General features: G+C 50.8%; 1 protein-coding gene across 1 annotated transcript in view; it reads left to right on the top strand.

Moving 5' to 3' along the window:
• EIF2S3 (eukaryotic translation initiation factor 2 subunit gamma) overlaps window positions 1–12,004 on the top strand; it is an 83,070-nt gene that overhangs the window by 46,546 nt on the left and 24,520 nt on the right. Inside the window, exon 6 of the mRNA XM_075335400.1 lies at window positions 6,631–6,789. Coding sequence (XP_075191515.1) covers window positions 6,631–6,789 — 159 coding nt within the window. The remainder of the gene's footprint in view (window positions 1–6,630; window positions 6,790–12,004) is intronic.

Genomic DNA, 12,004 nt, shown 5'->3' with positions numbered 1-12,004 from the left:
TGGGAGGGCGTCTGTCTCGTTTTCAGCATGTGTGGATCCCCCTGACCGCCGATGCCTGGGTCAGAGAGATCATCACATCAGGCTACAAAATAGAATTCGAGGCAAAGCCACCGAGACGTTTTTTTCGTATCTCACCCTCCCGAGTCTACCGCGCGGGCTCGCGCGTTCTTTCACTCCATAGACTCCCTCCTCCGAACCGGAGTCGTGGTACCAGTCCCTCCCGCAGAGCGTTTCAAGGGGTTCTATTCCAACCTTTTCGTGGTCCCCAAAAAGGACGGCTCTGTCCGTCCCGTCCTCGACCTAAAGCTTCTGAACAGGTCGGTGAGACCTCGGCCGTTTCGAATGGAGTCACTCCGGTCCGTCATCGCGTCCATGGAGGTAGGCGAATTCATGGCATCGCTGGATATTCAAGACGCCTATCTTCACGTCCCGATAGCCACCTCTCACCAACAGTTCCTCCGCTTTGCGATAGCGGAAGATCACTTCCAGTTCACGGCTCTTCCCTTCGGCCTCGCATCCGCACCCAGGGTCTTTACGAAGATCATGGCTGCTGCCATGTCCGTCCTGCATGCCAGGGGTGTCATGGTCATCCCGTACTTGGACGATATGTTGATAAAGGGCTCTTCCTTCGAGGACTGTCGTCTTGGGGTTCAGGTCACGATCGACACCCTTTCACGGTTAGGGTGGCTGATAAATCGGAAGAAGTCCTCTCTGATCCCGGCCCGTCAGATCACCTTTTTAGGCATGGTATTCGATACCATCCAAGGGCGAGTTTTCCTCACACAGGAGAAGATCTCCTCCCTACAACGAGGACTCCGCGCTCTCTGGCGTCAGCGCCAAGTGTCCATCAGGTTCGGCATGCGAGTCCTCGGTCGTATGGTGGCGGCGATGGAAGCGGTACCCTTTGCACAGTTCCATCTCCGACCCCTCCAGCTGGCCTTGCTGAAGAAGTGGGACAGATCTCCCTTTTCTCTGGACCGCAGGTTTCATCTTTCGCCGGAGACCCGCCACTCCCTCCGTTGGTGGCTCAATCAGCGCAACCTCGCATCAGGGAGGTCTTTCCTCCCGCTCCACTGGAAGATAGTGACCACCGACGCCAGTCTCCAGGGCTGGGGAGCAGTGTTTCGACATCACACAGCGCAGGGCCGATGGTCACCGAGAGAGAGTTGCCTCCAGATCAACATTTTGGAGATAAGAGCCATCCGGCTAGCCTTGCAGCAGTTTCGGCACCTCGTACAGGGTTGCCCGGTCAGGATCCAGTCGGACAATGCGACGGCGGTGGCGTACATCAACCACCAAGGCGGCACAAGAAGTGTCGGGGCGATGCGAGAAGTCAAGAAGATCTTGTACTGGGCCGAGTGTCATCACTCCCTGATTTCAGCGGTACACATCCCAGGCGTGGACAATTGGGCGGCGGACTTCCTCAGCAGGGAAGGCCTCGCCTCCGGAGAATGGTCCCTCAACCGGGAAGTCTTCAACCAGATCTGCGACAGATGGGGAGTTCCGGACGTGGACCTAATGGCCTCCCGGTTCAACCGTCAGGTTCCGCACTTTGTAGCACGGTGCCGCGACCGCTTGGCTTTAGGAGTCGACGCCCTCACCCTGTCATGGAGCCAGTTCAGTCTCCCGTACATCTTCCCTCCGCTCCCTCTAATTCCGAGGGTCCTCAAGAAGATCAAGGCGGAAGGGATACCGGTCATCCTAGTGGCTCCGGACTGGCCCAGGCGAGCATGGTTCGCGGAACTAACTCAGCTCCTCGCAGACGCTCTGTGGCGCCTTCCAGACCGTCCAGATCTCCTGCAGCAGGGGCCTCTCTTCCATCAGAACTCACAGGTCCTAAATTTGACGGCCTGGCCATTGAATCCTGGGTTCTAGCTAAGGCTGGTTTTTCCTCAAGAGTGATTCAGACAATGATTAGGGCCAGGAAGCCATCTTCATCAAAGATTTACCACCGCACGTGGAAGGTTTTCTTCAGGTGGTGTGAAGAGCAGAATATTTCTTCTCCTCTCGCCTTCTCCCTTCCTTCCCTATTGGCATTCTTGCAGTCAGGCCTAGATGCGGGTCTCTCGCTCGCAACACTAAAGGGCCAGATATCGGCGTTATCAATCCTGTTTCAGAAGCCACTGGCCGCTCGTTCACAGGTTAAGACCTTCATCCAGGGAGTTGCCCACCTGGCACCGCCGTACCGGCGGCCTCTAGAACCGTGGGACCTTAATCTAGTCCTATGGTCACTTCAGGGCTCCCCATTCGAGCCCTTGCGAGAATCTTCCCTTTCTCACCTGTCATGGAAGGTGGTGTTTCTTGTTGCCATCACTTCTATTCGCAGGACGTCAGAGCTGGCAGCTCTCTCTTGTCGTTCCCCCTTTTTGATTTTTCACCAGGACAAAGCGGTTCTCCGGCCAGATCCCGCTTTTCTCCCAAAGGTGGTCTCCCCGTTCCATCTTAACGAGGAAATCGTCCTTCCGTCCTTCTGTCCTGGCCCCTCTCACAGCTTGGAGAGGTCCTTGCACACCCTGGACCTAGTGCGTGCACTTAGAATTTATGTCTCCAGAACCGCGCCGTTCCGTAAGTCAGATGGTCTGTTTGTTCTCCCTTCTGGTCCCAAGAAGGGTGAATCGGCATCCAAGGCCACAATTGCCAGATGGATCCGTTCCGCCATATCAGAGGCCTATCGGATTCGGGACAAGTCTCCGCCGCGGGGGGTAAAGGCGCACTCTACCCGCGCAGTGGGAGCCTCTTGGGCGATTAGGCATCAGGCGTCGGCCGACCAGGTCTGCAAGGCCGCCACCTGGTCTAGCCTGCACACCTTTACTAGGTTCTACCAGGTTCACACCCAAGCATCGGCAGATGCTATTTTTGGGAGAAAGGTCTTGCAGGCAGCAGTTGCACACCTGTAATAGGGTGGCAGCATTCAATTATAGTGCAAGCCCGCCGAGGGAGGTTGTTGTTTTTCTTCCTCTGCGGGTTTTTCAGTATTCCCACCCAGGGACTGCTTTTGGACGTCCCATGGTCCTGTGTCCCCCAATGAAACGATAGAGAAAGTAGGATTTTTGTGTACTCACCGTAAAATCTCTTTCTCTGAGTCTTCATTGGGGGACACAGCACCCACCCTGCTTGGTTTTTTGGTTGATTCAATTGCATTTGCCGGCTATTTTTTCAGTGGTCTTATGTTCATAGACCTCTTGTTTGCACGGCTGCATTGTTTTAGTTACAACTTGTGTTTATGTATGGTGATTCTGGTACTCCTCCTACTGCTTGTGCACCAACTGATCTGAGCCCGCCTCCGGCTCGGGGTGTATGCTGCTAGGGAGGAGCTAACTTTTTTATGTTTACTTAGTGTCAGCCTCCTAGTGACAGCAGCATAACCCATGGTCCTGTGTCCCATAATGAAGACTCAGAGAAAGAGATTTTACGGTGAGTACACAAAAATCCTACTATTCCCTTCCAGCACTGATGGAGTGGTCGGCGCTCCCACAACATTGGATCAAGTCTGCTGGATCCATAAAACATTTAGCATCTGACCTGCAGTCAATTTTATTTTTCAAAAACTGAGTCCTATAGACGCTGTGTAAAATGTAGGTTTGTGAGAGAGAATATCACTCATTGTTCAGTGGTTATTTCTCCTATATCTCTTTCCTGTTTGTGCATTCTTACCAACGGCTATTTGTCTAACTGATATAATCCCTGCCTTTGGGCGCTCTCATAGAAAGTATGGCGTCCGTCTTTATAGCTTTGTTTTAATGCCAAGTCTCAGACATGTTGGACCTGATGATATTGAGGGGGTTTTGGTTTTTTTAGATGAAACTCCGCTTCTCATTACTTTTAAAGGTTGGTGTGACTGTAATTGAGCTATTTTGCCCACAGCCTTATCTTTCCATTCGATTAGTTATCCGAATCTGGGAAAATCGTGATATTGCCAAATTGGTGTGAACTTTGTGCACTCCCCTTATTTCATGGTTTCCCATGTATTGCACATGAGAATCATTGAGTGGTTTAGTTTTTGTTTGACTTCTCATTTCTAGGGAGGATGACAAATTCTCTCTTCTGAGATGGTGTTTTTAATATAGTCCTTGTAAGGCTATGTGCGCACTGACGTTTTTGCACTTCTCAAAAACGCTGCATTTTTGGCCGCAAAAAAAACACACGCGTGGCAAAAACGCATGCGTTTTTACCGCGTTTTGGTGTCTTTGATCACTGCGTTTTGCTGCGTTTTTCCAATGCATTGCATGGATGAAAAACGCAGGAAAGAATTGGCGTCCATTTTTTTTTATTTTTTTTATTTTTTTATTTTTTTTTTAGCTCCAAACGCAGCTAAAAAAAAAAGGTTCTCTGGGGACAGCAAAAAATGAAAAGTCATGGACTTTGCTGGGGAAGCAAAATCATGCAGTTTGGAGCCCAAAACACACCCAAAAAATGCTCAGTGCGCACATAGCCTAACACCTTCAATATTTTCCCTCATACCATCTCTTAAAATGTTGGTTTTGCACAGGCAAATAGTATTTCCACAGATTTGATAGGGCTAAAGGCCCATCAATACTTAGTTAAAGGGGTTTTCCACTTACCAGAAAGTGGATCCCAGACATAGTAAACTATCCAAAATAACAAGCAAAACATGTACTCGTCCTCTCTGGTGCCAGCGCTTTAGTGATGACAAGTCAAAGGTGCTCATCGCCGCTGCAGCCAATCGCTGAGCTCAACAGCTTGTGCCGTCAACTTTGGTCCAGTCACTGGGCTTAGTGTTGGAAAACCCCTTCACGACCGGCCAATTTTGCGTTTTCCGTTTTTTGGGGGGTTTTTTTGCCATTCTTCTTCCAAGAGACGTAACTTTTTTTTTTCATTTTCAGTCAATATGGTCATGTGAGGGCTCGTTTTTTGCAGAACAAGCTGTACTTTTAAATTAAACCGCGAGTTTTACGATATAGAGTACTGGAAAACATCAAATTCCAAATGCGGGAAAAATTGCAAAAAAAGTGCGATAGCACTATTGTTTTTGAGAGATTTCATTCACTGTGTTTACTGTATGGTAAAACTGTGTCAGTGGGATGCCTCAGGTCGGTGCGAGTTTGTAGACACCAAACATGTATAGGTTTACTTTAATCTAAGGGGTTAAAAAAATAATCAGAAGTTTGTCCAAAAAAAGTGGCATACGCTTTATTCCATATTCCGTAACCCGTAGTGTTATCATTTTTCGGGATCTATGGCTCAGTGACTGCTTTATTTTTTGCGTCTCGAGCTGACTTTTTTAACGGTATGACTTTCTCGCAGATGCTACATTTTCATCGCTGGTATACAATGGTATTTAGTGCAAAATTTGTGGCGACCAAAAAAATGTAATTTTGGTGTATGGAAATTTTTGTGACTATGCCGTTTACCAATCAGATTAATTGTTTTTATATTTTGATAGAGCGGGCATTTCTGAACGCAGTAATACCAAATGTGTTTTTTTTTATTTTTTATTTTTTTCAACCCTTTAATTTCCAATGGGGCGAAAGGGGGGTGATTTGAACTTTTAGGGGGATTTTTTTATTTTTAATTTATTTTACTAGGTCCCCTAGGGTACTATATGGATCAGCAGTCTGATCACTCTGCCATATCTGCTGATCACAGCTGTGAACACCAGATATGCTCATTTCCTGTCTCACCTAGCTCTCGGCCGGGTGAAACAGTAAGTGAGTCATGTGAGCTAGAGGAGTCCTCATATGACCCTGTGCTACCATGACAACCACTGGAAGTCATGTGATCACGTCACGTGACTTGCGGTATCGGGCGGTGAGTAAATGCTTTTATTGTGATTGATTTATAATGGCGCTGTCACTTATTGACAGCGCCATTTAAGGGGTTAAACTGCACGGGCGGATAACGATTCTGCTTGTACCTAGCAGGCACACGTCAGCTGTATAAATCAGCTGAGATGTGCGCCAATCAGCAGCAGGGGATTAACACTGTGACCACTAGGACATAATTTTACCGCCCGCGGTCGTTAAGGGGTTCACTCATTTGCAGCTAGCAATGTATAGGGAAGTAAACAGTGTTAAAAACAAAACAGTACAAAATCCAGCTTTTTGTTTTTAAGTGCTGGAGTAGCTCTTTAAATATAAACCCCCCTGTATTATACTCATTCTCCGGCGGCTTCATCTTTTTTCAGCGCCGCTCCGGTCTCGCAGTGCCATCTTGAAACCGTAGCTTCTGACTGGACGGTAATCAGTAGTTACATCACAAGCCAGAATGAGGCTACCATAGACTTACAATGAGTTGTGATATACGGAGCGCCTCATGAAACACTGGAGCTGTCGACAAGTCACAAAATGCCAGAGACCGATGGAGCAACACTGGAAAAAGATGAAGACTGCAGCAGAGGAGTATAATGCAAGGGTCAGGGGACTTGGATTTAAAGCAGCACTCCCATGGGGAAATAAACACTGGAGTGGTGCTTTATAATTAAACTCTATTGCAAAATATGTTCATGTGAATAATTGCCGCTAAAGGTGTCCATATTTTTTTTTAAGTACTTTTTGTGAATAATAAACTGTCTGATATCCTGTAATAGCACTGAACGTTGATTCCGTAACTTCCCCGACAGTCTGAATGTTATAAGCATTGACTTTCTCTTGTCTGATTTTTCCATTAAAGCTGGTAATGAATCCTGTCCTCAGCCCCAGACTTCAGAACATCTGGCTGCCATTGAAATCATGAAGCTAAAGCACATTCTCATTTTACAAAATAAGATTGATTTGGTCAAAGAAAGTCAGGCCAAGGAACAGTATGAGCAGATCCTGGCCTTCGTACAAGGTGAGTAATACAGAATCCCACCGGTGGGTGGCTATCTATATGGCGTCTATGGGAGAATGGAGGGTTGGTGTTCATTGTCCCCTTCCAAACTATATAAGGGTTGTCAGATGATTGACATAACTTTCTGCTGTGACCCCTGAGGATCCAGATTGCTCTGGTAGTCGGAAGTGTCTCTGCAGGAGATGACGGTGCTATCAAAACGTTACAGGACTACTGGTGACTGGAACAACACAAGCAATGTGACGACAAGCTGTTCCACTAACCTGACCGCTGCAGCCAGTCACATGCTTCAGCAGTCCTGTGACATCCAGACGGTGCATTAACCCCTTCAGCCCCCGGGCACTTTCCGTTTTTGCGTTTTTTTGTTTTTTGCTCCCCTTCTTCCGAGAGCCGTAACTTTTTTTTTATTTTTCTGTCAATCTTGCCATATGAGGGCTTGTTTTTTGCGGGACGAGTTGTACTTTCTTTTTCGCTCCTAATTGGGAGACCCAGACAGTGGGTGTATAGCTACTGCCTCTGGAGGCCGCACAAAGAACTACACTTAAAAGTGTAAGGCCCCTCCCCTTCTGGCTATACACCCTCCCGTAGGAGTACGGATTCCTCAGTTTTAGCTTTGTGCGCAAGGAGGTCAGACACGCACGCATAGCTCCATTGTTTTTAGTCAGCAGCAGCTGCTGACTATGTCGGATGGAAGAAAAGAGGGTCTATACAGACTCCCAGCATGCTCCCTTCTCACCCCACTTATGTCGGAGGTGTTTGTAAGGTTGAGGTACCCATTGCGGGTACGGCGGCAGGAGCCCACATGCTGATTCCTTCCCCATCCCTTTTTACAGGGCTCTGGGTGAAGTGGGATTTACCGGTCTCCAGGCACTGAGACCGGGCTCCATCTACAGCCCCTGGAGAAGATGCTGGATGGAGCGGAGTACATCAGGGACATGGCCCTGCTTCCTTAAGGTACTCTGTGTCCCCGTGCATTTGGCGCTCACACCGCAGCATGCTGGGTGTTGTAGTGCGCCGGGGGACATCAGCGCTGCGGCGCCTGTGCCATGGCCTCATTCAGCTTAGCTGAAGCAGGCACACTTATGGGAATCGGCCGCGCCGGCCGCTGGGACTGCGGCACGGCTGGCACTTGTAGTGCGCCGGGGACTTCAGCGCGGCCTGCGCTTTTACGGCGGCCGCGCTGATAACTACAGTCCCCGGCTTTTGCGGCCTGCTTCCGTTCGTTCCCGCCCCCAGACCTGCCAGCCAGGAGAGGGGCGGGACGCTGCCCACGTCTAGACTCGGTCGCGCCGGCCGCTGGAACAGCGGCGCGGCTGGCACTTGTAGTGCGCCGGGGACTTCAGCGCGGCCCGCGCTTTTACGGCGGCCGCGCTGATAACTCGAGTCCCCGGCTTTTGCGGCCTGCTTTCGTTCGTTCCCGCCCCCAGACCTGCCAGTCAGGAGAGGGGCGGGACGCTGGCCAGTGCATCAGCGCTGAGGGCTGGAGTCGTTTTTACATACTCCAGCCCTCACAGTCAGCACAGAGGGGACACTGTTCCCGCACTTTTGTTGGGGAACTCCCACGGACCGCCCCTCTCCACATAAGCCGGCAGCCATTCTTGCTGACACGCTGAGCTGCAGAGGGGAGCCGGGGAGACCCAGACAAGGCATTCTGCAGCCTCTTACCCGCTGTTCAGCGGGCGGTAAGCAGCCCTCAGGGCTCACCCCCTCTTGTGCTCGTAGTATTCTTAGTATTTTGTTGCTACAAATACTTGGTATTACATAGCGCTGGTCGCCCTTTGGCTATAGACTCTCTCACATGCAGAGAGCCAGCAGCATGTCGCCCGTAAAACGCAAGGGTGCCAAGGCACAGACATTATATGCTTCCTGCACCGCATGTGGGACTTTTCTACCGGCAGGCTCCACGGACCCCCATTGTGTGCAGTGCTCGGCCCCTGCGGCGCTTGCACAGTCGGGACCTCTGCTGGACGTGTCCCAGGGTGTACCACCTGTGAATGCTGTCCAGGTGACAGGAACTGAGTTTGCAGCTTTTGCTGACAGAATGTCTCTCACTATGTCACAAATTCTTGACACATTGCGAGCTAGGCCTGTACTTCAGACCATGGACACTGTGCATGTATTGCCCCCTGGTCCCCCTCAGCTCCTAGCTCCGGGACGGGCATCTACACCTCAGGGTGAAGACTCTGACTCGGACGATGGCCCCGGGCAGCCTAAGCGGGCTCGTTATGACGGGCCTTCACATTCATCTCAATGGTCTGGATCCCAGCGGGATGAATCTATGGGTGATGAGGCGGACGTAACTGATCAGGATTCTGATCCTGGGACCGCTCTCAATCTAGATACACCAGATGGTGACGCCATAGTTAATGATCTTATATTTAACATCAATAAGATGTTGAATATTTCCCCACCAGCTCCTCCTGTAGAGGAGTCAGCTTCGCAGCACGAGAGAATCCATTTCAGATACCCTAAGCGTACATTAAGCACTTTTCTGGACCACGCTGACTTCAGAGACGCAATCCAGAAACCCCACGCTTATCCTGAAAGGCGTTTTCCTAAACGACTTAAAGATACACGCTACCCTTTTCCCTCTGAAGTGGTCAAGGGTTGGACCCAGTGTCCAAAAGTGGATCCTCCAATTTCCAGGCTTGCAGCTAGATCCTTGGTTGCTGTTGAAGATGGAGCGGCACTTAAAGATGCCACTGACAGGCAGATGGAGCTCTGGCTGAAATCCATCTATGAAGCGATTGGAGCGTCATTAGCGCCTTCTTTTGCGGCCGTATGGGCACTCCAAGCTATCACGGCCGGGCTTGCGCGAGTCGACTCAGTCACACGTGCATTTGCCCCGCAGGTAGCACCATTGACCTCGCAAATGGCGGCATTCGCGTCGTACGCGATTAATGCTGTTCTGGACGCTACAAGCCGCACGGCAGTGGCGTCAGCCAACTCAGTTGTTTTGCGTAGGGCTCTGTGGTTGAGACATTGGAAAGCAGATTCTCATTCCAAGAAGTGCTTAACCAATTTGCCTTTTTCTCGTGACCGATTGTTTGGAGAGCGTTTGGATGAAATCATCAAACACTCCAAGGGTAAGGACTCTTCCTTACCGCAACACAGACAAAACAAGCCCCAACAGAGGAGGGGTCAGTCTGGTTATCGGTCCTTTCGAGGACAGGGCAGGTCCCAATTCGCCTCGTCAAAAAAGACTCAAAAGGACCAGAGACGTTCAAATTCTTGGAGGTCTCAGTCACGCCCAAAAAGACCAGCCGGAGGAACCGTTGCCAAAACGACGTCCTCCTGACTTGCGGTCTCCGATGCCCACACCCGCGGTCGGTGGGAGGCTGTCCCACTTTGGCGACATTTGGCTAGCAAACGTCAAGGACCGTTGGGTGAGAGATATTCTATCTCACGGGTACAGGATAGAGTTCAGTTCTCGTCCGCCAACTCGTTTCTTCCGAACTTCTCCACCACCAGACCGAGCCGATGCTCTGTTGCAGGCGGTGGCCGCTCTAAAGGCGGAAGGGGTGGTGACCTCCGTCCCTCTTCAGGAACAGGGTCACGGTTTTTACTCCAATCTGTTTGTGGTCCCAAAAAAGGACGGATCGTATCGTCCCGTCCTGGATCTGAAGTTGCTCAACAGACACGTAAAAGTCAGGAGGTTCCGGATGGAATCCCTACGCTCCGTCATAGCCTCAATGTCTCAGGGAGATTTTCTAGCATCAATAGACATCAAAGATGCGTATCTCCACGTGCCGATTGCACCAGAGCATCAGCGTTTCCTACGTTTCGTCATACACGACGAGCACCTACAGTTCGTAGCGTTACCCTTCGGTCTGGCAACAGCCCCCCGGGTCTTCACCAAAGTCATGGCAGCAGTAGTAGCTGTTCTGCACTCGCAGGGTCACTCGGTCATCCCGTATCTAGACGACCTGCTTATAAAGGCATCCTCTCAAGAAGCATGCCAACACAGTCTGAAGGTGGCGCTAGACACTCTCCAGACTTTCGGGTGGATTATCAACTTTCCAAAGTCTCATCTAACCCCGACCCAATCTCTGACTTATCTTGGCATGGAGTTTCATACTCTATCAGCGATAGTGAGGCTTCCACTGGACAAGCAGTGCTCGCTACGGACTGGAGTGCAATCTCTCCTTCAGAGCCAGTCGCACTCACTGAGGCGCCTCATGCATTTCCTAGGAAAGATGGTAGCAGCAATGGAGGCAGTCCCGTTCGCGCAGTTTCATCTGCGCCCTCTCCAATGGGACATTCTGCGCCAATGGGATGGGAAATCGACGTCCCTCGACAGGACTGTCTCCCTCTCTCAGACTGCCAAGGACTCTCTACGTTGGTGGCTTCTCCCCAACTCATTGTCACAGGGAAAGTCGTTCCTTCCCCCGTCCTGGGCAGTGGTCACGACAGATGCGAGCCTATCAGGGTGGGGAGCGGTGTTTCTCCACCACAGGGCTCAGGGGACGTGGACTCAGGAAGAGTCCACCTTGCAGATCAATGTTCTGGAAATCAGAGCAATCTATCTTGCCCTGCGAGCCTTCCAACAATGGCTGGAAGGCAAGCAGATTCGGATTCAGTCGGACAATTCCACGGCGGTGGCGTACATCAACCACCAAGGGGGAACACGCAGTCGCCAAGCTTTTCAAGAAGTCCAGCGGATTTTGACGTGGGTGGAAAGCAGAGCGTCCACCATATCTGCAGTTCACATCCCAGGCGTGGAAAACTGGGAAGCGGACTTTCTCAGTCGCCAGGGCATGGACGCAGGAGAATGGTCCCTTCACCCGGACGTGTTTCAACAGATCTGTTGCCGCTGGGGGTCGCCGGACGTCGATCTGATGGCGTCACGGCACAACAACAAGGTCCCAGTTTTCATGGCACGGTCTCACGATCACCGAGCGCTGGCGGCAGACGCCTTGGTTCAGGATTGGTCGCAATTCCGACTCCCCTATGTGTTCCCACCTCTAGCATTGTTACCCAGAGTTCTCCGGAAAATCAAGTCCGACTGCCAGCGAGCCATACTCGTCGCTCCAAATTGGCCAAGAAGGTCGTGGTACCCGGATCTGTGGCATCTCACGGTAGGCCAACCGTGGGCACTACCAGACCGTCCAGATCTGCTGTCTCAAGGGCCGTTTTTCCATCTGAATTCTGCGGCCCTGAACCTGACTGTGTGGCCATTGAGTCCTGGATCCTAGCGGCCTCAGGTTTATCTCAG

Source organism: Anomaloglossus baeobatrachus, chromosome 2, assembly GCF_048569485.1.
Source record: "Anomaloglossus baeobatrachus isolate aAnoBae1 chromosome 2, aAnoBae1.hap1, whole genome shotgun sequence".
Classification (NCBI taxonomy): domain Eukaryota; kingdom Metazoa; phylum Chordata; class Amphibia; order Anura; family Aromobatidae; genus Anomaloglossus; species Anomaloglossus baeobatrachus.
The sequence above is the reverse complement of the archived record's forward strand: the minus strand, read 5'-3'. Positions and strand labels throughout refer to the sequence as shown.